The 25,554-nt window shown below is 31.8% G+C and overlaps 1 protein-coding gene and 1 long non-coding RNA gene across 2 annotated transcripts; both read right to left on the reverse strand.

Moving 5' to 3' along the window:
- Window positions 1-11,644: 11,644 nt before the first annotated feature.
- On the reverse strand, window positions 11,645-15,387 carry LOC124823630 (transcription factor bHLH143-like). Its single transcript, XM_047295886.2, has 4 exons — window positions 15,233-15,387; window positions 14,033-14,604; window positions 13,662-13,820; window positions 11,645-13,574 (listed from the first exon to the last, which is right to left on the reverse strand). The coding sequence occupies exon 4, from the start codon at window positions 13,555-13,557 to the stop codon at window positions 12,520-12,522; it is 1,038 nt and encodes a 345-aa protein (XP_047151842.2). The 5' UTR covers window positions 13,558-13,574; window positions 13,662-13,820; window positions 14,033-14,604; window positions 15,233-15,387; the 3' UTR covers window positions 11,645-12,519.
- Window positions 15,388-24,545: 9,158 nt separating this feature from the next.
- LOC148205795 (uncharacterized) lies at window positions 24,546-25,452 on the reverse strand. Its single transcript, XR_015785748.1, has 2 exons — window positions 25,334-25,452; window positions 24,546-25,231 (listed from the first exon to the last, which is right to left on the reverse strand). It is a non-coding gene; the product is annotated as an uncharacterized LOC148205795 (long non-coding RNA).
- Between the last annotated feature and the right edge of the window lie 102 nt (window positions 25,453-25,554).

The raw sequence follows: 25,554 nt of genomic DNA on the forward strand, positions 1-25,554 counted from the left end.
TAAGCATTTTAAAAAAATATTAAATAAGACCGTAATATACTAAATATTATTTGAGTGTAGATGAGTATTAATTATTTGTTTATGTTGGTTGAATATTCTTGGGTATGATTTATGTATGCTTTACTAGACTCAGACCCTTCACATGAGAACATTATTATACCAGAAAAGTTATTCACTTATAATTTGAAAAATATAAGGTTTAATGTTTGTTGGATTTAATTTCTCAGTGGATTTTCATATTGTGTCCATTTCTTATTCCTAATTGCTATTAATTAATCCACAAATTTCAAAGTAAATAATTGTTAATGAAAACAGGATTGTCTTTTTTTATGATTCAGAGTTTAAATTCATGATTTTAGATATGACTGCTGCAATAAAAATTCCTTCTACTGAACAAGTATCCATTTATAATCTTGTGTTATGTATAAATACGTCAGTGATATAGAAAAATACCTAAATATCTTCTTACTAATAATAATATTTTCATTTGAATTCTTTCTAGTAATCAATACTTATCATATTTTTCTATAAAATAAATAATGTAAAGACTTGAAAAAAATAATTAAAAGAAGAAATGGTTTTTATAAATTGAGTTTGAATATTTTATTATAAAAAAGTTTTTATAATCAAAATTTTCTTTTGAGTAAGATCACTTTTATCCTTTTTCTTGAATTGGTTTTTAAAATTCGTACATCCAAGAGCTTTGAGTTGTTGTATTGACAAAAAGGGGTTTTATAAATCTTTGTTTGTCTAGATGTATTTAGACCATTGATATGAAGTTTTTAGGTACAAATAGAATATCCTGTGAAAAATAGAATCTTTGGAACTAAGTGGAATTATAACATGATGCAGATAAAGGAAACTAGTGACTTTTATTTCAATTTAGATAAATTGTTGCAAAGGTTGACATGTTTACCACATTTGATAAAATTGGAAAATTTCCTTGTGTATATATTTTGTTAGTTTTGATGAGATGTTAAAAATGAGTTGATTTATGAATAGTGACTCTCAATTTTGAACTTTTGTACTTATTTAGAACTAAATGATTATCTGTTACAAGTATGTTGTTGATTTCATTAGTACCAGTATTTGATGAGATTGTTTTGAATGAGAATTGTTGAATGTTAAAAGAAAAGGATTATCACGTTTTTGTGTTAAGTGAGTTATAATATATCATTAAATAAATGTGTTCTATTTGAATATGTTTTTTAATTAAATTGCGGGATTTTGAATTGAGAAATGAGTAGAATTATTCAAATAAACTAATTTGATAATCTAAAATATCTTTGAAGTTTTTAAAATGTAGACTTTATAGACAAACTAATTTGATTTATTTATTAGTGTTAACTTTTTATTTATTAAGATCTACAATTTACAGATATTGAAGATGCCACCTCATTAATATCCAATCCAGACCAAAAATATTCTATTTACGATAAGAACCATGTATTCATTTCTTCATATTGTATACGAATTTATGTTTCTCTTATTTGTTTTTCTCATTTTCTACTAAATTTTAGTTAAGTTTTTTATGTTTGTGTATGTTAGTTTGGTACGATAATAATAACATTATTATTATGAAATTAGTTGTTTATTAAAATTGGAAATCCAAAACAAGAATAGACAGAAGAAAAAAAAGAAAGAAAGAGAACGTAAAGTCTGGGATAAGCTCATGCTGGACATAGTTGAGACGGTCTCATGTTTGATTGAGTTGAGTACGGTCTACCAAAATTTTAGTGAGTTAGTTTCATGCATGGTTAAGTTGAGTTAAATATATCTTAGGGTGAAATGAGTTGGACACACTTCACACTAAGTTGAGTAGGATTCACTTAAGTCCAATCAAGTAGAGTCAAGTCAAGTTGGACCCATGTCAAGCTCAATCAAGTTGGGTGAAGTGAGTTGGGTCCACATTAAGTCAAGTAGAGTTAGACTCACATCAGATTAAGTCAAATTTAGACCACATTGGGTCCACATTAGGTCATTCCCACCTTAGGCTTTGTTGAGTTCACATCGGACCAAGGTGAGTTAGGTCAATTACATACATGCTAAGTTGAAAAGTCGAACTAAGTCAGCCTAGGTTGAAGAATTGAGTCTAATCAGCTTGTGCCGAAGAATCGAGAAAATCAACTCAGGTCAAAGGTCAAGTCTAGTTGACATAGTTTGAATGGTTGAGTCTGTTGAGTTTATTGAGGGAGGAGGTTCATTAGGGAGACACAACACCAATGAGACTTGAGACCAACTACATAAGGGATTGACACCACTCTCATCCCAAAACCTTAAAGCAATGAGTATATGAGTATTCATCCTTATATGGTGTTCCACTTTTTTATTTCTACCCAATGTTGAAATTAGACTCATACTTGGATTTTCAATAATCTCCCCCTCAAGAGTGAGTCCCTTCTACATTGGTACACTCTCCCTTCAGCAGAAACATTTTCAACCATGAGTACCCTTTTTCGTACCAATATTCATTTTAATGGAACACACTTACCTGGAACCCTTGTCAGGAAGACTTTCAATACATGAACCATATTGTGTTTGTCTAAGCCGATCACCAAGACTAACCATCGACTTTGATTGTTGGGTTTATTGAGGGAGGAGGTTTACTAATGAGACATAACACCAATGAGCTTAAGCCTAACCATCTAAGATATTTACATCATTCTCAACAAAAACCTTAAGACAATGGGTTTGTGAGTCTTCATGGTGGAGTCAAGTTGGCCTCAACTAAAAAATCAAACCAAGTCGAACTAGGTTGATGGTTGAACCAAGTAAGCGCATACTGAAGGTTGAGTTAAGTTAGCCCAGTTTAAAAGGTTGAGATGTGTCTTCCTAGTCCAAAGGTTGAGTTAAGTAGGCTCGGGCCGAAGGTCGAGCTAAGTTGGTCTAAATCGATAATCGAGTTGAATCAGGTTGGGTAGAAGGTCAGGATGAGTTGGCTCGAACTGAAGAATCAAGACAAGTCGCGTCAGACGAACGTTGAGTTGAGTTGACTCAAGCCAGAAGGTAGAGTTAAGTCATCTCGAGCTCAAGGTCTAGTCAAGTTTTCTAAGACTGAAGATCGAGCCGAGTCGACCATTGAATGACAAAACAAAATTGGTCTAGATTGAATGATCAAGTGTTGCTAGTTTAAGCCAAATAATCAACCAAGTCAGTATGGGATGAAGATCAAGATGAGTCGATCTAGAATGAAGAATCGAGACGAGTCAACCCCGAGCCGAAGAATTAAGACAGGTTGGCTCAAGCCAAAGAATTGAGTCAAGTTGAGTTGGGTTGAAGGTCGAGTCGAGTTGACTCGGGCCAAAGGTTGGGACGAGCTGGTCGGATCAAAAGTCAAGATGAGGTGGCTCAAGCCAAAGGGTATGGATCCATTTGGTGGCCTTAATAAAAAAAATTCAGCCAAGTTGAGCTTGATTTAAAAATCAAGCCAAGTCAGCTCATACCAAAGGTCGAGTTGATTCAACTTGGATTGAAAGTCGATTTGAGTCAACACATGTAGGAGGTCAAGATGTGTCTGCTCAAGCCAAAGGTTTAGTCTAATTGCTCTTACTTGAAGGTCAAGCCATAAGATCAAGCTTAGTCGAACTAGGTGAAAGATCGAGATAAATTGGTCTAAGAGAAGTCGCCTTAGATTGAAGGTCGAGCCAAGTCATCCTAAATTGAAGGTCAAGTTGAATAAGCTTAAATCGATAATTAATTTGAGTAGGCTCGGGTTGAAAGGTATAATTTGTTATAAAATAATATTAATTGCAAAAGAAAATTAGTTTTAAACATTGGCAACAATTTTTATTTTCTCATTAACGTACATAAGTGCACAATTTTTTTATCTCATTAAAGTTCATATGTGTCAACGGTCATTTTTATTATTTATTATTGTGGAAACAACTTTTGACCAAGTTTCTCCTCTATAAATGGAGCATTTTCTGCATTCCAAAAAACACACAAAATCAAGTTTTCTCTTCTCCTCTTAATTTTCTTCTTTCTTTTCTTATTCTCTTTATATGTTAGGTTTATTCTTTTACTCTCTTTAGAGTTCCTTGCTAGTTCTGAGATCCTCATAATTTTTTGAGAAGTTCCTGTTGTATCCTAGGAGACTTATGCAATACACTGTAGATAAGTATTTAAGGACAGTGAATCTACACACCTCAGGAAATACGGTTCGTGATTTTGTCAGTTTTTTTACAACAATTTTAAGGACTTAAGGTTGACATTAACAACCCAATTCTAGAGTCAAAACATTTGTTGAGATTATTGATAGGTGGAGCACTGATTTAGCTGAACCCACAATCTTAGTAATATCTGAGTTTTTGATGATGACAACACATAATTAATAACACATGTGTATTTTGTGTTACATGTTCTATGCTTACATGTTATATGAGTATATGAGAACATGACTGTGTTGATTGTTGTGTTGTTTATTGCATTTTACTGAGTTATATAGGTGATTTTATACATGAATGCATGACACATGTTTTTGGATGAAAAATCACAAGCACTAATGTTGAACTTTAAAATGTGTGGCAAAACAACAATTTGAAATCGATTACATTATGGGGTGAATCGATTAAAACTCGTATATTTGCACAAACTTTTTCAAGTGTGCTGTGAGAGTTTTTCAAAGAGAAAAGTTTTCAAAACTTTGCATAACATTGTTGTATAATCGATTGCATGCAATATGTATTCGATTAAGTTTGATATTGTTTTGAAATCTATTAATGCTTGATATAACTGTTATAACGACTATATTTTTAAATATGTTGACCAAGCATTAAATGTTATTCGACTGCATTAATTGTGAATTCAATTAAGTGTTTTGGTTGCTACTATCTGTTATAACTGAATTGGTGTATTCGACTACATTAGTAGCTTAGTCGATTAAAATGCGTCAGAGATGTGTTATACTATAAAGTGACGCGAATTTGATTTCTGTAAGGACTTTTGTGATTCTAGCTTTTTCATATTCTTGTGCAGAAAAGGGCAAAGCTTACAAAAAGAGAAAGAGCTCCAAGAAACTAGTTTGACCGTGGTGATCAACTAGGCGTGATTTCTTGAAGAGCAAGATTGTTGAGTTTTCAAAGTCTGATCTATCTGCATATTTGGGTGTCTACTGCAAGATCAGGTTCTACAATCTGTTGAAGATTGGGTTGAGTTCCCTGTTGTGATTAGAGGAAGAAGGACGTGCGACGTTCTTGACTTTGAGGGTGCCTCAAAGGGGTTGGACTACAGGAAACGGGATTCTTGTTGCTAGTCTGTTTGTATACTATCTATATTTTGATTAGAGGGTTAGAAAGGTGTTTTATATTTTTGACGTGAGGTCTCTATAAAAACCTTGTTTGTAAAAACCTTGATCCTTATAGTGCATTCGCTTCCTATGGTTGGAAGGACACTAGATGTAGGCTTGGCCGAACCAGTATAAAAACTCAGTGTTTGATCTTTCTTATCCCTACTATGTTACATTCAATCGATTATACTTTTTACGCATTCGATTAAATTGTGGCTGCATTGAAAATTTTTTAACTTGCATTTCAAGAAAAGTATAAAGGCATCTCTTTTGGTGAAAAAGATTTTGAAAGTTTTAAATTTTATACTTCACCGATTCAGCCCCCCTCTTGGTGTGAGAAATTGAATCATTCTAGTTTAATAACGTTGTTTCTAGAACTCATATGGTATTTGAAAAACCACTTCCAAACATGTCAAAAGTCAAGGTCTTCTCTTAACAAAACTTTCGGAGGCTAACAAGGTGCTCATAGCAGCGGTGACTTCTGATCGCATTTGTAGGGACCGCAAATAAGGGCGAAGAAGAGGGAGACAAGGCGATAGCTTAGAGTTCGTTGGAGTTAAGATGATGAATCCTAATTTTCATGTGTCGTGCCTTGGTAATGTTTGAGGAAAGGTGGATGATAACTCTCCAAATTTGCATATTTTTCTGTGATTAGGAGTCTTAGCTTCTTTTAGTTTTTAATTTTGTAGAATTAGATTGGTTTTAGGTTTTTCTATTAATTCTTTAGTTTTATAGAATTTTAGTTAAAAATAGGTTTTTAGATGTAATTTTTAGTTTTTGTTAATAATTAGAAAATTTTATTTTAGAAAATCTTTGATAAAAATCTTCCTTTTTAATTGTTAAATTTCCTTTTCTTTTCTTTAATTTTGTATTGATTTTTTTATGCAAATATAAAATAGATTGGACTAGTGCTGATGCTACTGGTTGGGCCACTGTTGGTTTCTTATTGGGCTGATTGAAGAAGAGTGGGATGCATGTTCTTCCCTGCTACACTGGTGCTGCTGCTGAATTGGGAGAAAATGGGTTGAAGCCCACTTAATCAAAACGCAGCAACTGAAGTTAGTGAAACGGAGTGTTTCAGCTAAAGCTGCCTTGAGGGGTCCTGTTTGAGCGTTTCATTTAGGCAGAAACATCCTCTCTAGAGCGAGGTCTTGCACGAGCGAAAAAAAAGAAAAGATTCCCTCGAGTTAGGGAATGTGCGAGAGAAGGGTGCTTAAAGAGAATGCGAGAGGAAGGGAGTTCCAACAATCTGAATGTCACTTATCTAGTGAAGTTGAACTAGGGGAGTTCAAACCGGCGAGGAAGATCAAGATGATCGGAGGGCTTGAGATAAAGGAACAAGGACAAGCGTTAGATCATGTTGAGCGAAGCATCGAAGGTTGTCGACCCATCTTCGTTTTCCCTGTTCTTCCCTTTTCATTTTCTTTCTTCTCAAGCGGTTTTCTGCCATGTAAGTACACACACTTTACACAAACACTTCTAGATACACAGTTTTACGCTCTGCAAATTAGGGTTTTTTACGCTTTCTATAGAGTAGGTTTTCATTCTCCTTGCTTTTGGAGTGCACACTCACGGTGGTGCAGCCCATGGTGGCTTCGATTGCGAGTTTTGTTTGGTACTTTCCATTGTAAATTTCATTTCTCGTTAATAAAAGTTGTTTTTCATTGATGTGTTTCTGTTTGGATAGTTTTATGATTTTGTGCTTGATTTTTCGTGCAATGTTTCTGGGTTTTTATTTGATTATGTGTGTTTTGATTTGAAAACGAGTTGAACTCGTAAATCTGCACATTTGCAATTCCTTTTTAGAATTAAATGACCCCAAGGTGGGCGTGCATGACCGAGATGTCTTCTCGAGTCAGAATTGAGTTCAACGAGAAAAGAATATTGTTTTACAATAGCTTCTGTCAATTGTTGTACCTTGAAAAATCTGATTTGGACTCTGTGACTCCACACAGTTAAAATTCCTTAGGGAATTACATGACTCCACAGTGAGCATGACTTATCGAGATGTCTTCTCGAGTTTGGAGATGAGTTCAATGAATAAAAAATATTGTGAATTTTAGATTGATGATTAGGCAAATGAACATTGGTTGGACAAATGAGTGGAAAAAGTCAAATTAGGTTCTGAAATATGAACCAAAATACCTTGGATTGGGATTCACATAACAGGATGTCTTCTTTAGAACTCTAAGCACTCTTTTATTCACATCAATGTACATTTACCTGTGAATTTAATTCTTTTTTTGATATTACTATCTTGCTTTTGATTAGTTAGAATTTAAGTACTGACTTTGCTTTGTTTCAATTCTAATTTCTATTCTCATTTGCTTTTTTATGATAGTTGGACTAGGTTAGATTTAATTTTTGGTACTGGTTTATTCTGATTGATTTCATTTCTGATATTCTTGAGAGTTTAGCATAAATCAATGTATTTCAGATTCATATTGTAGTGTAGCATATGCATATTGTTCATTTGTAGGTTTAGTTGCATCATTTAGATTTTGCATTTATAGTTTTTAGGTTATGTTATTAGGCAGTAGCAATGTTTAGTAGTTTAGGTCCTTTTATTTTGCATTAGTTTCTTAGTCTAGTTTAGGTTTCATATTAAAGTTTTGTTTTCTTTAATTCTTTACTGATAATTTCATTGTTTTCATTTCTTTCCCCCACCTGTTAGTTAGTAGTTAGTAAATAAATACAAGACTAAACTCTACATTCTGAACTTAATCATAGTTGAGTCCTTGGATTGATACCTAGGTTGTTCCTTTACTACATTAGTGGGGAAACTTATTTTGTTCTGATTTTGCGCGACCAATAGTTTAACAATGGAGGAGAATTTATCTCTAGAGAAAGAAAAAGAAATAATAATATGAGGTTGGGTTTCTGATTTTTAATTATTACACCCCCAAATTAATTTCAGCATCTCTTGTGATAAGTGATGCGGTGAACCATTATTAGATATTTAAGTAATTTTTCGTATACTCTACCTACAAATGAGAAAAACACAACCAAGTATTTTCTCATTTACCAATCTAAAACATTTTAAAATTGTGGGGGTGTAGGTAAGTTTACTTAATTACTTGAAGAAATAAGGGTTTTTCACCTAATGATATTACTCTAAATATGGAAGTAGAGAATATGTCATTATATATTTATATATGAACGATATGCTAATGATTGACATATGCAGTCAGATAGTCTCTAAAAACTAAGGTTTTGAGAATCTCATTTTGCAATATATGTTACCTTAAGGGGAAGTCAATAAGATTAGATTTTAGAAGGTAGAATCATAAGGGAGATAGATAGTATATTACTATTCCAAAACAATACAATGAGAAACCTCTTAAGAAGTTTAAGTATTGTGACTTCAAAAACAGTGAGAACCCATTATGATGCTAACTCTAAATTAATGCAAGGTGGAGGAGAATCTATTCTCAACCTCAGTATGCCCAGATAGACGGGAGCTTACTGCACTTGATGAGTTTTTTTATACCTAATATTGCTTATGTAGTAAGTAAACTGAGTAGATACACTCAATGTCCATATCAAGAACATTGATATTCTCTTTCCAAGCTTATGAGATACTTAAGAGGTTTAATGGGTTATGCCATTTAATATAATGGATTTTCCGTTGTACTAGAAGGGTACAATGATGCTAACTAGATCTCTGATTCAAATGAGACAAAATGTACTAGTGGTTATGTATTCACACTTAGGGGGAGTGTGATTACATGGAGATCAGCCAAATAAATAATTATTACAAGATCAACAATGGAATGAGTTTGTTGTTCTTGAGATTACTAGTAGTGAGGCTGAGTGGTTGAAAAACTTCTTAGCAAACATTCCATTAGGAATGAAACCAACTCTATTGGTGTCAATACACTATGATTGCCAATCGGCAATAGTTATAGCTAAAAACAAGAATTATAATGGAAAGAATAGACATATACAATTGGGACACAATTTGGTGAAGCAGATGCTAAAGAGTAGAATTATTTCCATTGATTATGTAAAGTCATAACGGAATCTAGCAGATCCTCTAACAAAATCTCTAGGAAGACAAATGATATTAGAAACATCGAGGGGAATGAGACTTAAGCCACTTGCAAACAAACAAATGATGGTAACTCAACCTTTGTGATTAGAGATCCCATGAATAAGGTTCATATGGGTAAAAGCAAGTCACTAGTTAGTTCTGATAGCACTAAATTAATTTTAATCAATTATGTCCATTTTTATGGTGTGTGTGAAAGTTTTAGAGACTTGCATTATGAGAGGTTAAACTTTATCATTAAAATTCTATGTGGTGAAAGAATTTTAGCTTAAACAAAGTTTTTAATGATTTTCATATCCCTTATGGATAGTGTAAGATTTGCAGCATACACTTAATGAAATCACCTATATGAGTGTCGAGTGGGATCGCTTGCATGTGATCTTGGCATGATCTCTAGAGCACTCATGAATATTGAACACGCGCATGACCTAATAAGCGCAACACAACGATAACAAGGATTATGGGGTTATATTGTGGATAAACCTCTAACACACGACAAATGTCTTTGCTTCATATAGTTTGTTATACCAACTACACTATGTGTTAAATTTCTTGATCTAAGACTAGTTTATATAGCTTGCTATACCAGCTCTGATGCATTACAACCTATGAAACCCAAAATAAAAGTTTCTTATCTTTCTTTTTCAATATGTGAGGGATTGTTATAAAATAATAATAATTGCAAAAGAAACGTTAGTTTTAAACGTTGGCCAACAGTTTTTATTTTATCATTAACGTTCATAAGCATACAATTTTTTTCTCTCATTAAAGTTCATAAGTGTCAACGGTCATTTTTTATTATTCATTATTGTGGCAACAGTTTTTGACCAAGTTTCTGTTCTATAAATAGGCATTTCCTGCATTCCAAAAAACACATAAAATCAAGCTTTCTCTTATCCTCTCCAAAGGAAACTTTATTCCTCAAGCTATCTTCTTAATTTTTCTTCCTTTTTTTTCTTATCCTCTTTATATCCTAGGTTTATTCTTTTACACTCTTTAGAATCCCTTGCTAGTTCTGAGATCCTTAGAAGTTTCTGAGAAGTACCTGTTGTATCTTGAGGGACTTGCGCAATACACCGTGAATAAGTCCTTAAGAAAGTGAACCTACACGGTTCAGGAAATACGATTCGTGATTTTGTCAGGTTTTTTACAACATAACCAAGTTATCTCGAAGCCAGAATCGAACCAAGTTATCTTGAAGCTAGAACCGTGCCAAGTCAGTTCAGGCTGAAATTCGAGTTGAGTCAGCCCGAAGCAAAGGGACGAGAAGAGCCAACTAGAACTAAAGGTTGAGTAGGAAAGTCTAGCAGAGTCCGCCCAAGTCAAAAGGTTCCGACAGAGTCTGCCCAAGCCAAGCGTTTGAGCTAAGTTAGCTTGAACCGAGTGGTCGAATTAAGTTAGTCCGAACCAAATAGTCAAACTGAGTTGACTCATGATAAATGTCAAGACGAGTAATGTTAGAGTAAAGATCAAGACAAGTCGTTTAAATGAAAGTCCAAACGAATCAATATAAATCAGTTGAAATGGAGTCTTTTATAAAACATATTTAAGAAATGAATTTAAATCTAATAATGTAATAACCCTAACCCTAAACCCATTCTAAGATAAGACTTCGAGGATTGAGATCATTTGGTAGGCCAATAAAAATGGACTTATTTAGAAATGGATTAGAATTTACACATGGATCAAATTAACACGGGAGTCTTTTACTAAAACAATACATAAAAGGGAAAAATTAGTTTTCCTGGAATCTATAACCATTGTCTGAATCGAATGAAATGGTTCGAAAATCAGTACAACAAAATTCAACACTTATGCATAACATCTCTAGGTTTGGTTTGGATGTGATCCAATTACAAAAGACATTGACAACTAGTTATAAACTAAGAGAAAATTACTTGAAGGTAAACCTTGTTCATAATCTTTTAAATAAATTATTAGTTTAGCATAAAAATTTATTTGCATTATATTAACAATAAATTTTTTTTGTTTTGCTAGTCCCACCCCGCTAACAAAAACTTTAAAAAATAAGCTTGGTCGATTGTGATACGAGGATTTGAATATTGTTGATACGGATGAAATTGCTAATCGGAACGACTACACTGCATCAGACATCGATGACTCTTTTGCAACAATTTTGTGGAAGAACTACAAATTTAGGAATGGAAAACTTTTTATATGATGCTAACAGTTATACATTCATACTACCATATAACTATGAACTACTCTTCTAGCCTTGTTAACCCTTGCCTGATCCTTTGTTTCCTTAAAACAATCATATTTAGACAGGAAATGGAGAAGCACATATCGACAGAAAATGATATTTACAAACATAAAAACAACATCAGATAACTATGTCCATGATACACTCTGATGCATACAACACTTCCATAACCATTCACACTCCAATTATTCATACAATCACATCTGACAGCTTCATAATAGCATCCTCAAAAGGAGACCTAGACCACCAATATGAATCACAAAGCAGAAACTAGAATTGCTTGTCATCATTCCGCACTCCATCAACATGTAAAACAAAGTAACCTTTACCACAAAATGCTATATATCCAAACAAAGGGCCCCAGCAATTCATGATGAAACACTAGCCTCGCTCTGCCAAACATCAGGAAACTTTCTTGTTACTTTAGAGTATATGCCAGCATGATATGCGTGCAACCTTGAAAGAGAGGACAAAAGCACGAACCCAAGAATGAAAAGGGAGGGTGGAGAGTGGGACCCCAGTTGCCTAATGCGCATGCATTCAATCACCAAGAGAGTGCAACACTTGAGAGAAAAAAAAGTGTCCTCATTTACAGCAAAGCCCCCCACTACCATCTCCATCACTTCAACCTGTGATCTTTAATCCTCAAAAAAAAGCTACAGGATAATCATGTTGGTCAACAAATTGAAACCCCATATCCTGCACTCTTTTCCAACCCAAGTGCCAAAGTGCAATACTATCTATTTCAACATCAGTACCTTTATTTCCCAACCATATATGTGCACCTCCTCAAGAAAGAGGGTTAAACAAGACAAAATGCAAACATGCTAAGATAAACATATCAACCAACAAAGCTAATAAATCAAAGAACTACATCTTTTCACCATGGATGTGTCCTTCAACCAACATACTATAACCTTCGTGGCTGTGATTGACTCACTGATTGACTGTGAGTACTACTTAGTGATATTCTACCCCAAGAGAACCAGTTTGGGACATCAAAACTTTCAAGTACTCAATAGTTCCATCAATGACTAACATTGGCTCCTTTCCTTTTGCACCAGGAATTAAATTCTCCAGAACTCTCAAAGATTCCCGGATCTTATCCTTTTTTAATTTGATATCACACACCACTGAATCATCTACTTTAGTTTTATCAACAGAATATGTCCAACCACTAGAGTTCTTTGATTCAGCATCACTAACATAATCACAGGTTTCATTTGGTTGTACCACGGTAGTTTTGTCCACACGTGGGGATGACCTATTGTCGCCACCAGTAATTAACTTCATCTTTTTCTTAGGCCAATAAGAGCTGGCAACTTCCTCCTTTAAGTCCTCACATTGTTCTTGTATCGCATAAGTCCTTTTAGTTGCCAAAGGAGAACGATCTGTACTTGTTACCTCATCACAATTATCCTCATCATATTCACTGCTGTCATCATCGGAATAAAGCAATGCATTTATTTCTTCCGTATCTTCATGCTTTTCACTTTCTTCAATAACTGCATTATCCTTAACAGACTCTTCCAGTAAACCATAGCTGGCAAGATGCTTTTGACCCATAATTCTAGCCTGTTCCTCCCCATTTACGTCATAACTTTGAGCAATCTTCTTAGCAGTGACAATTGGACTCTGGACAAGAGGAGGAACATGCCCATAAAACAACCTTGTCTTATTATCAGAGCGGTCAAAGATAAGTAACCTCTTTTGCAAAGAAGGATTTGCATTTTGTAAAGCTCCTCCAAGATGCGTTTCTTTCAGGCTTGTGTCTACGTTGTGATACTTAAGGTATCCTTGCACTTCATTTGTTAGCTGAGTCTTCAGACTTTGAATAGAAGGAGCTGCAAGCCCATGAGGTAAGATGGAAGTGCTTGAGTTCAGATATGTTGGGAGACCGAGTGAGCCGGGCTTAGGCAGCATGCTTAAGTAATTCAAAGAAGGTGATTGCCAAGCCACATGGTGTGAGCAAGGCAGGGAGCTGTCAGCCTTAACCATCTAACAAAACAAATGACCTACAGAACAATCAAACCAATCAGCCAATGTTAAATATGAAACCCTTTTGGTTGAAAAGATGAAAAAACCACATTGGAAAAAAGTACCAGTAGATGTTATGGTGCTCTTGTAAGAGATCTTTTCTAACTTCCTGATTTTCTAAGGAAAAAGAGGGAAAAAGGGGAAACTACAAGCTCCAGCTTAAAGAGAAACAAATATGACTTAATCTACGTGACAGGCTTAAGCAAATGACGGAAGTACTCAGCCTGCAAAGAATCAAAAGATAGCATATGTCACTCATTGAGCTCATATTCATAAATCTAATAACGGATAATAGAGGCTTTTTAATATTCAATGGTCATAATGTTCATGTCTTGTGCTGACACATAAGGAAACTTCCATCCAACAAGCTTCGAAACCAAGGATATCATTAAAAAATATTGCAAATGGCAAACGCCAATCAGAAATATGTACTAACCTGACAAAAATGCAAAGGTTGAAAGCATGCTATCACTCTAACAATAATTGTTGCTTCACCGTTAATGCCATACTCATGTTTTAATGCTCGGAATCTTGTTTGGCTCGCTGCTTGGCACACCATAACTTCTTTTGTTTCTCACCACAATACTCAATCAATCTAATGTTATTGTACAAAGAGAAGAAAAGCCCAATAGAATATCAAAATGAAGATACCCAACCTAAACACAATCAGAATCAGCTAGAACTTTAGAATAACAAGAGATGAGAACATACTGAAAATACAAAATACAAAATACAGAATGTTCCTTCACTTCCTATCTTTTAGCCTATTCTATACTTATCAGAAGAAACGATCAAACAATTAGCTTCCATGGCAGTAGCTAAGCACAGATTTTTGGGAATGATGATCTACAGAATAACTTTACAATATAAGTTCAACTGTATAACTTGGCGGAACACATCAACAGAAAGACCCAACCAACGCATGCTGACTTTTCCTGTGTGGCTTTAGATATAATGAATTACTTAGACCTTCAGGCTGATATTATGCACTCAAAGAAACCAATATCCCTGAAACAAAATCATACCATAGAATAAACATCATGATTTCATTCTACCAAAAACATCACAAAAAAATTGTTTTTTAATAAACCAAATAGCCTAATATTACAGTCAAGCCTTAAAAGAGAAAACATCAACAAATAAAATCTAATTTAACCGTTCATTCATTCAAAATAAACCTGTATGAACCTCATCCTTCTGTTAATTTTATTGTTCAAATGGAAACATCCATAATAAGCAAACAGAAACAGAAAATGAACATATTCACCACAGACTGACTTGTTCTCAAGTAACATACGAGGACATGAAGCACAAGTAGCATAGTTCCAAAATCTGTCAACCATATGGGTTTCTTCAACATAAAGGAGAATAAAAAATAGCAAAAAAAATACTACAATCCTCAAATTTCCCAAAAGCAGAAGCCTGTCAGTTAAACAGAGTATGATCCAATAAAGAAAAAGAAGCACATAGACAATCTTATAAGACTTGACTCCAAAACCAAATTTCATCAAGGAGATCCTAATTCAACCAAAGGCTTAAGCTTTTCACTCCCCACCCCTTACCCACTAACCTTAGCAAATAATTCAGAAAACCCACAAAGGAAAAATACGAAGGAATCAAAGTTTGAAATACTTACAGATGGATTAGAAGGAAAGGATGTTTTGAATTGAGCAGAGTGAGAGAGACAAAAGAGAAGAGAAAAAGGGGTGATTGAGAATGAATAGGGAAGAGCAGGGAAGGAACCATTCACTACAAGAAGAAAATGTCCAAAGAGATACTGCTGAATGTGGATGCCACTGCTATATAGACAACTAAATGTGACTTTAGACTTAATTTCTTAGCAGTTGCTCATCATGGTTGTTAAACTAACAGTGAATTTTATACTAATAAATATTATTAATATATATTTTTTATCATATTTTATATATTATTTTGATTTAAAAATGAAGGCATTGATTAATAAAACTTATTTCTTATTATATAATTTTTTAATTTTTTTGAAAAGGATACCTTTAAAAATACGTATGTATTATAGGGCAATACCAAAAATGAAGACATTCTTACAATGGGTTTTTAAACATAAAATAGGTTCATTTTTAGCTATAAGTTACCTATATACTATTGTTTGTACCTGTTAAGATTTGAAATGGAGAACAACTTTGGATCTCTCGTGAATTTCTTGAAGAACTTTGGATCTCTCAAAGGCAAGAATATATTGGTGTACGTACAGAGTAACTTTACTGAAATTTGGCAAGAATAATAAATTACCTATCAGTGTATTTTACTATTTTATAATTTAATTTAATCAAAATAAAAGTTTGTGATAAATATTTCAAAGTAGTTTGTTTTATTAACTTTTAATTTATAAACTATAAACTACTTTAATGTATAACTTATGATTTGTAACTTTTTATTATTATTTTTTTAATTTTATATTTTAGTAATTTATTTATTAATTTTAATTTAATTTAATTCCTTTTAATCTTATATTTAAAGTTAATTATTACAGTATTTCTAGTACTTATTGAGTTATTTTTTAATTTATTATAAAATTTAAATTAAAAAAAATTAACATTACCAACTAAAATAACAAAGTGATAATAAATAAAAGCATAAACAGTAACAATTATAAGAAAAAAAATCAATATAGCAATAATTTAAATTTAATTAATATTTTTTAAATTAATTAATTGAAAGAAAAATGTATATAAAGATTACGAAACATAAACAAAAGTATAAAAAATTAATTATTTAAAAATTATAATTATATTTACATTTGTTTTTGTTTAGAAACATTTATAAAATAAAAGTTGTATAGTTATAGATAATTTAACAATAATTTGGTTCTTGACCTTGTAAGTTGGACGAAATTAAGTTATGAAAAGAATAGTTAGGTTGAAAAGATTAGCGATAATAAGAAGCATGAGCATGCTCAGAACACGGTTGAATAGTTATGATTAGAAGGGCAATGACGACAATGGTGAATAGTTGATAAGAGACATAAACACTAAACATGCATCATTCACTAATGAAATTATTAATCCATTGCTTAACACATTCCAACCTAATTTAATGGGCCCATGAGCCCCCACCAAAGTCACCACACTATATATATTCGATTAATCATTCAGGACCATCAAAATAAAAAAATAAATAATAATACAAAAAAAAACACAAATGTAAAAACCATCAAGTGCAATCCAAAATTTTCCCACTAAAAACAATAATCCAATCTAATAATATATTACACCCGTGCGTTTGATGAAAGCAAGAGAGACTAAAAATTTTAAAACCTCATTGCTTAAAGTAAAATTAGATTAATCTCTTAAATGAAATTATAAGTTTTAAACTTGTGATAATAGAATGTTAATAGTGATTATTAAAAGAAAAAAAAAAGTGTATGATAGTATAAAGAAAGTAGAGGGTGGAGGGAATGAGGAGGAAATAGAGAAAATGATATAATGAGGTCTAGTCTTTGGGTTACATGTACCCCAGAATTAAGGGAATTCATTGCTTTCTACTTTTTCTTCTTTTTAAACCCACAAAACCATTTAACAACTTTTTTCTCTGCAAATCGTGTTCCATCATTCTTCTTCTCTCATCTCATTATCATATCTCAAATAACACTCTAATCTAAAACATACGTGTCACAAATCAAATTACTACTCAAACTATTTCAATTTCCAAAATGCATTCATTTATTTTTTATAATTTTTTAAATATTATTATCAAGATGAAATAATTGCTTTTACGTATTATATTATTCATTGAATAAACTAATTGGTTTATTAAGAAAGTACTTTAATTTCTTTTACTCCAATTCAATGTTAGTTTTTCTAGGGGGCTAAATGTTGGGATTTTTTTTTTGTTTAAGTTAAAATTACAAATTATGACTTCAGGTAAAGGTAGTTCAAAAACAAACACTATATGAAGGAAAATATTTAGTTTGTACATCATATGCATTGTTAATTATTATTATGTATGCATACACACAAACTATTTTCAAGAAAAAAAGCACCGACTAATTCTACACTTTAATTAAGTTTCTTTTTTGTTCCTCCATGTCCTTCACAACAAAAAATATAATCTCTAGAAAGAAATGCAAAATTTGCTAATTGTAGCCCATGTAACATAATAATTAAGTGAATTAAAAAAATTTGTGTCTTTAATTTATAAATTAAGTGAATTGTCTATAAAATTTGTTATAACCGTGAGTACATAAAGAGCTCAAACACTTTAAATCAAATTAAAATATGTTAAATTTGTTAGTCTAGTGTAAACGAAGGCGTGTTGGTAAATTCAATTCATAAAAAATAGTTGACGAATATCGAATTCTAATTTTCAAGAAACAATTATTAATATATTATAGATATAAAAATATATATTTTATTATTTTATGTATATAAACCTTTTACCGAAAATCTAAAAGCAATGTTTCTGCTTGTAGAAAATTATATTAATCTTAAATTACATAGGTAGATTTTGAAAAGATGTCATTCAAATAAGTTAAAGAAATAACTTTTAAACATATCATATCTCGAATGGTACAATATAGATACATATTTAAAAAAAATGATTGAAATAAGTTAAAAAAATAACTTTAAAATATATTATATCTCCAATTCTATTATATATAGATAGATTTTGAAAAATTTTAATCTTAATTTTAGTTTAATCTTTACCATGAGTAAACTTATGTTATTAAATCATACTTTGTAGAATTTTATTTCATATTTTGGTAAATAAGTTAATTTTTTTTATATGGATTGAGTTAAATCGGATTAAATCAAGTTAAATGGTCTAACTTCTAGTCCATTACCGTGATTACTAATTAGGTCGATTTTCACAACATCTAGAACAATATAAAAAACATGTATATATTACCTTTACATATTAATATAGATAAATAAATAAGTTATACATTTTAAAAATTTAATTAATTGTGTATGTTTGTTTATTTTGATTTATCTCTTTATAATTAAATTTCTAGGTGTTAATGATTTCTGGAACATCGATTTGATGAGAAATAAAAAATGTCAAAAAAATTGAGTGGCTCACAAAAGGTAACGAAAAGAGAAACACGAGTGTTTTGAATCTTTTTCTTATTATTGGAGTTATATCACAATTTTTCATATACAGTATTACACAAATGTTAGCTATATTCATTCTCCAATATTTTAACCAAAGTATAAATGCACATTCGTTTTCTAAGAAATGAATTGACATTAATTTTTTAAAATACATTTCAAAGTTTTTGTTTTTCAATTTGTATTTTAAATTGATCTAAGTTTTAAATCGAACATTTTATTGCACTGGTACTTTGTAGCTAGTGAAGAAAAATAAGCATAACAATCTGATAAATTGGTCAAGTCAGTTGAATTTGTCCAACTCTCTTTTTTAAAAGATAAGAAAAGACCTAATGTCCCCCTGATTTGAATCAAGAAAAATAATTAAGATAAACTGTGGAAAGCATTGAAAAGAAATTGTGATCATTTAATAATTAATGATTGTTATCCTTAATCATCATTGCATTTGCATTGCCATATGTCTATTACCTTCTTTCACCATAAATTTTCGAGTTTGACAATTTCAAATCTTCTAAATATGAATGATTAAGTTGAAAATTTGGCCATGGCTAGTCTCTCTAACTCATTTTCCCTTCATGCAATACTTTACTCCTCTAACACTTCTAATTAAGAATTATGTTTATTTATAAGATAATATAAATAAATAAAAAGTAAAATTGTTTTACTTATATAAAAATAGAAGAGAATAAAAAAGGAAAAATAAATGAAAATTTTGCATAAACTAACCATAAATGAAATTTATTTTTGATAAGGGTTGTTGAATTTTTATTTTTCTGGGATTTTTTTTATTAAAATTATTTGGTTAAGATATATTGTGGTGTGCAACTAATTGTTCTTTATTTTGTTTAAATGGGTAAGATGAGTGATATTCACACCGTATTTAGATTTATCAAATGAAGGTATAGAAGAAAGTCGATAACCAAAAGAGATGAATTTATTGAGTCTTAAGTCAAAAGTATACGTAAAACATTTAATATTACTTTTGATTCAAATTCTTAAAATAAAGAAATTGTAGATAATTTTCTTTAAATTTACTTATCTCACTAGTCTCCACTCAATATAAAACTTTTAATTTCACACTCAAATTTTTTACAATAATTAAAAGTTACTCTTTCTCTTATAAGCTTACAATATAATATTATTTTATTTTTATTTTCTTACTTTTTTAGTATTTTGTTTATAAAAATAGGTTTAATAATCTCTAATATAAAAATACAAAATACAATATGAGCTTATGAAGAAGTATTTTTATTCAACCGTAAATGTTACCGGACTTGATCGAGTATTTCAAGGTAGAGTTGACTAAATGACTGATGTATAACCAAGTTCTAATCTATAAATAAAAGTCTACCCGTAAATACTCTTAAATGCTCAAATCAATATATATATATAAAATAATGATATAATTATATTTCGTATAATAACATGAATTTGTTTAGACTTGTAAATATACCGTACATAGCAACAGATATAATAAGTAAATTCTGTTAATATAAATTAATCTTTTTATATCACATAAAACATTATATCTCAAAGAAATTATATTTGTTTCATTGAAGGATAATTCAAATATGACATGAAACTTATTATAAATCCTTACATAGTGTGACTGTTTGGGTGGTAACAACTCGTACCATTATGTTATAATAATGGAGTGGACAGGTGCACTTATAAATATATTTGATGATTAAAAAAATTAATATATAAAGAGAGACATCCAGACATACGTATGAATAGAAATTGAGGCGTTCTCCCTGCACCTCACCACCCTCATCCTGCACCTCCAACAAAAAATGGAATTCCAAAAGTGCCCTTTTACCAGTCAACGAGGAGAGAGGAGAGAGAGAAAAAAAATTTAATTAAAAAGATTAATAAAATTTGAAAAGCGTTCTTCCCCTCCCCTCTGCCGCATCTCACTCTGCCGCATTTCACAAACCCTAGATCTATGTCTCTGCCATCCGCTCCGCTGCTGTCCTCGTGTTCGTGGCTCTGCTCTGCTCGCGTTCGTGGCTCTGCTCTGCTCGGGTTCGTGGCTGGCGTCCAGGTTAGTATGTAATATAGTGTTTGTCTGTTTGGTTTGTCTGTGCTTGGTTGGGTTTGGGTAGTGATTGGGGATGTGGGTCGTGATCTGGGACGTGGGTTTGAGTAGTGATTGGGGATGTGGGTCGTGATCTGATGGGATGGGAGGTCGCTGGAGGTCGCTGGAGGGGATCGGAGGTCGCTGGAGGTCGCCGGAGCTCGCTGGAGGTACACGCCGCAGTTGGAAGTGCGCCTCGCTACACGCCGCAGTTGGAGCTCGCTGGAGGTGCGCCGCATTTGGAAGCGCGGCAAGGATTGGAGCCGCAGTTCGAGGTGCGGTTCGCTGGAGGTGGTAGCCGGATTTGGAAGTGCGGCAAAGAACATAACCGGACTTCGAAGTGCGGTTTAGCTGGGATGCACGATATGCGGCCAATACATCACCGAATTTTTAGGGTTTCTTTTGATTATTATATTTTTTTTAATTCTTTATATTGTTTTTGTTATGTTTTTTGTTATGTTTATTTATTGAAGTGTTTTTTATTTATATTATATGTAGAAGATATTAATGTAAAATAATTTTTTAATACTAGGATATACTAATTTAAAATGGTTACTGAAACTATCCATTACATACTAATACGTAGTAAATACATTCATAGTAAATACTAATGTAATATATTAATACGTAGTAACCAGTAGATATTTTACTAATGTAATATATTAATACGTAGTAACCAGTAGATATTAATTTAAAGTAGATATTAATTTAAAATGGGTTTTTTATACTAGTTAAAAAGATTTTTTTTATACTAGGTATTAAAATAATATAGAAATATAAAGCATTTACGTGGTGACTCCCTTATTTTCGTATATTTAATTTTATATCATTTTTTTAATTTTTTTTAAAATTAAAATAACAATTAAATTGTTTATTGAAATAAATAATAATTATTAATTTGGAATGTTTTGTAATAATTTAATTATTATATATGTAATTTTTTTAGATTTTTATATTATTTTTTATTTGTTTGAATATTTTTGATTAAATTATTAATTATTTTTTTGTATATAATATGTTAATAATATAATTGGTTAATAGATATGGTTAAAACTAGAGGTGGATATCATGGTGAGGCTTCATCCTCTCATAGTGAGCCATCAGATGAAAGAAGACGACCTACGGCATCTGCTCGTAGAAGACGAGTAGAAGACAACAAATCCAAGATCAAATGCAATCTTTCGAACCCATTGAATTAAATCGGCACGTGTTGGGAATATTTTATCAGTGGAAAATTGATCTGAATAATCACCCTCACCCACTTCTTTTAAAGAATAAGAAAATTCTGATATAAAATCAGAATTTATTTCAGAATCCAAATATGGATAGTTATCCATCTCATATAATTAAATATCACCTACAATAAATATTAAAATTTAATAATTTATTAAATTACAAATAAAAAATTCAAAAACACTCTCTAACAAAAAATTCATATAACCTAAATATTATTAAAAATATGAAAAAAAATTTAAATTAAATAATCATAACATAAAACAATAAATTTAAATTAAAAATAATAACATAATAACAAAAACTAAAACAAAAAAAAATAATAACAATTAATTTAAATTACAAATTTAAACCCTAACATAATAACAAAAACAAAAAAAAATACAAAACATCTAAAAAAAGGAACAAAGATTTCCAGTAACTAATAAAAAAAAAAAAAAACTATGCACAAAAAATTAAAAATACCTATCACTAACCGCACTTCAAAGTGCGTCTTCAAAATGAAAGCCGCACTTCGAAGTGCGGCGGCTACAAAATGGGTGCGTTTTTCACTTGTTTGGCATCCTTCTCATTTCCAGGTTCAGGTTGATGTGTTTTGATTCCAACCTCCAAAAGTTGTGGGAAAATAATTTACGGGAAAATAATTTACAGGTACCATGTTTTTAGGTGTGCTGTGATATCGTTATTACATCGTGTTGGGTTTTACTGATTCTTCTAGTAACCATAGGGAACTTGCTATCTCTTTAAGCAATTGCACTCTAAAGTATGGAGATACAGGATTGATAATTGTTGGTGGCAGGATGGAAACGCAGCCACATATATGTCTCGCTTTACTCTCGCTTTACTTATTGTTTCCTGGTTCATTACTATATTTTTCTACTCGACCCCTTTCTATGTTCTAATAGTAAAATTTGCCATATAGTGTGGACATCATCCTTTTTATAAAATAAAGACCTTAGCAGCGTATGAATGACACTGTCTTCTTCCTCTCTCGCTGAAGCTCACAGAATATAAATCTCTCAAAACCTAAACACTATGACCACCACCCCACCCCTAAACCCTAAAGCATTGTACTAATATAATTAAAAAAACGTTAAATCAAAAATTTCCATCAAACAAACAAGCATGCAAAAAAAAAACCAACAGATATCACAGCGCACTTCGAAGTGCGCCACCCTAAATTAAAAACGCACTTCGAAGTGCGGCGGAGCATTTCCGCACTTCGAAGTGCGGTTGCGTACCTGGTGCAGATTCGTCTTCCTCTTTTTGCCGTAACAATGCTGTATCTCCAACCAACTTGCTGCTACAGTAAACATGAACAGTGCACGTAAATGAGGGTTTATAAAGAAGATAAATTTTTTTGCATGTGGTTGGGAGTTAGAAGAATGGTTGGGAGTTAAAAAAATTTAATTTATTAATTAGGGTTTGACTTCTTATTAAATGAAGGATAAAATGGTAAATTTGGGGGTGCAGGATGAGGTGAGGGAGGTGTAGGAAGATTCACTCATAGAAATTTGAGATTAAAATTCTGTCACCCACTTCTCTCATGTATACTTTTGTGTACTTCACTTTCGATTTCTCAATTTGGGCTTCCTTCCATTTGAGTGGTGTTGTTATGTCTATTTATAGACAAATTTCTCATTATTATTTGTGGATGGTTTTCAACTTGGCTTTTAATTGGGTTAACTTCACTTATGATTTCCTTATAATGCTAAACATGTTTAGGCAGACTAATCCTTCTATTAAACTATTATTCTTATTATTACTGAATCCTTCATATTATATATATATATATATATATATATATATATATATATATATGTTAAACTACACAATTTATAAACATAGTACTGAAAAAGAGACACTTTATATATAATATTAATATAATATAATTGCATATAAAGCAATAGTCACTTTTAGTATTTGAATGGTTTACTTTTATTTTTTAATTTTAAAATATAATTAGGAATACAATTAAAAATATTAAATATGTATCTTTTTATCTTTTTTTATATAATTTTTAATTTTAAAATATAATTAAAGTAAAATATATAGGAATATAAAATATGTATACTAAAAAAAGAATTATATATATATATATATATATATATATATATATATATATATATATATAATATACATATAGATATATGTAAATGAAAAAGTAAAAAAATAAAATTTAATTAAACACTAAAAAATTTTCTCATCCTACAAAAGAGTGTTATTATTTAGATTCATCCAGACATTATACCTACAGATGTAGATATCGCAAATACTAAAATATTATATTTGACTTTTTTTACATAAATAATTCCTATTAAGTTAAAAGAGGATGAGTATATTAGAAATTGGAAGCTTAAAAAGTTTGGAATAGATTTTGAAGTTTAAATTTATACGTGATCCTGGAAAAACAAAAAGAAATTAAATGATATAATAAAAGTTTAAACCCACAGATCTTGAAAAATCTCAACTCGTTTTTTCAATTGTTTTAATTGGATTCGACAAAATGTCTTAATTATGAGTTTAAATATTTAAAAAATTAAACCAATTAACCTCTGTCTTAATTGTATATTTTATTGCGTAAAAATAATTAAATTATGACATGAAATTTAGTAAATTAAAAAAAAAGAAAAAATTATGGAAGTAACATTAAAAAAAACCGTACAAGCTTCGTTCTTCCTACTCACAGAGCATCTTATCCTCCATTAAAACTTCATCAGCCATGATCAATATTTCTTTGCCAACCAGCACCGTAAAAATCCCAAAATGGCCAACCATAAACCGTTCCTGTTATGTTCGCCACAAATCCTGCAAGTGCTAGAAGCTCTCAAACAAGCTAGTGCCACATCTAGCGACACCACACCTCTGATTCTCCGGCGATGAAGGCGTCAATGCCTTCACTATACCGCACCGTCGAGATCACCACCGTGAGCAACCTTGTCGTTAAAGCGAAACGCACCACCACCAGGAGCCTCTTCTTCGCTCCGCAAGCAAAGTCGTTGAAACCTCCACCGCGAGTTCCCCTCATCCAGAAACACAATCAGCAGCGAACAACTGCACCTCCGCCGCGACGCAGAAGCGGTCCAATGTCCCCATCATCTCACGCAAATCATGTTTTCTCTCTTAATCTAAAAAATCAACATAGTTCATCCCAAAATCAGAAACAAAAACCCTAGAATTGCGCAGCCCCAATTCGTGCCTTCACCTTCCCTAAATAGTGAACTCCAATGCTTTCCACCTGCATCAGAAAATAGAAACCACGAAGAACCCTAAACACAAAACCCCATTTGTAAAAATCTCAAATTGTAGAAATCCATAAGAGTGTGCCTTCTCCTTGCACCTCTTCGAACCATCTTCATTCGTCTGTCATCACAAAGCTCGCCTAGGATAGAATGGTTTAGGATAGAAGCCGAACGTTATCAGGGGACAACCGAACGTTAACAGGACATGCCGAACGGTCGCTGTGAAGGAGAAGGAGCGAACCTTATTCTCATAATAAATTTTGCCACGTCAAAAATTATTAATTTAAAAAAAAATTCCACATCATCACATTTTATAAAT

Source organism: Vigna umbellata, chromosome 1 (assembly GCF_029865625.1).
Source record: "Vigna umbellata cultivar VRB3 chromosome 1, Vumbellata_1.0, whole genome shotgun sequence".
Lineage (NCBI taxonomy): Eukaryota > Viridiplantae > Streptophyta > Magnoliopsida > Fabales > Fabaceae > Vigna > Vigna umbellata.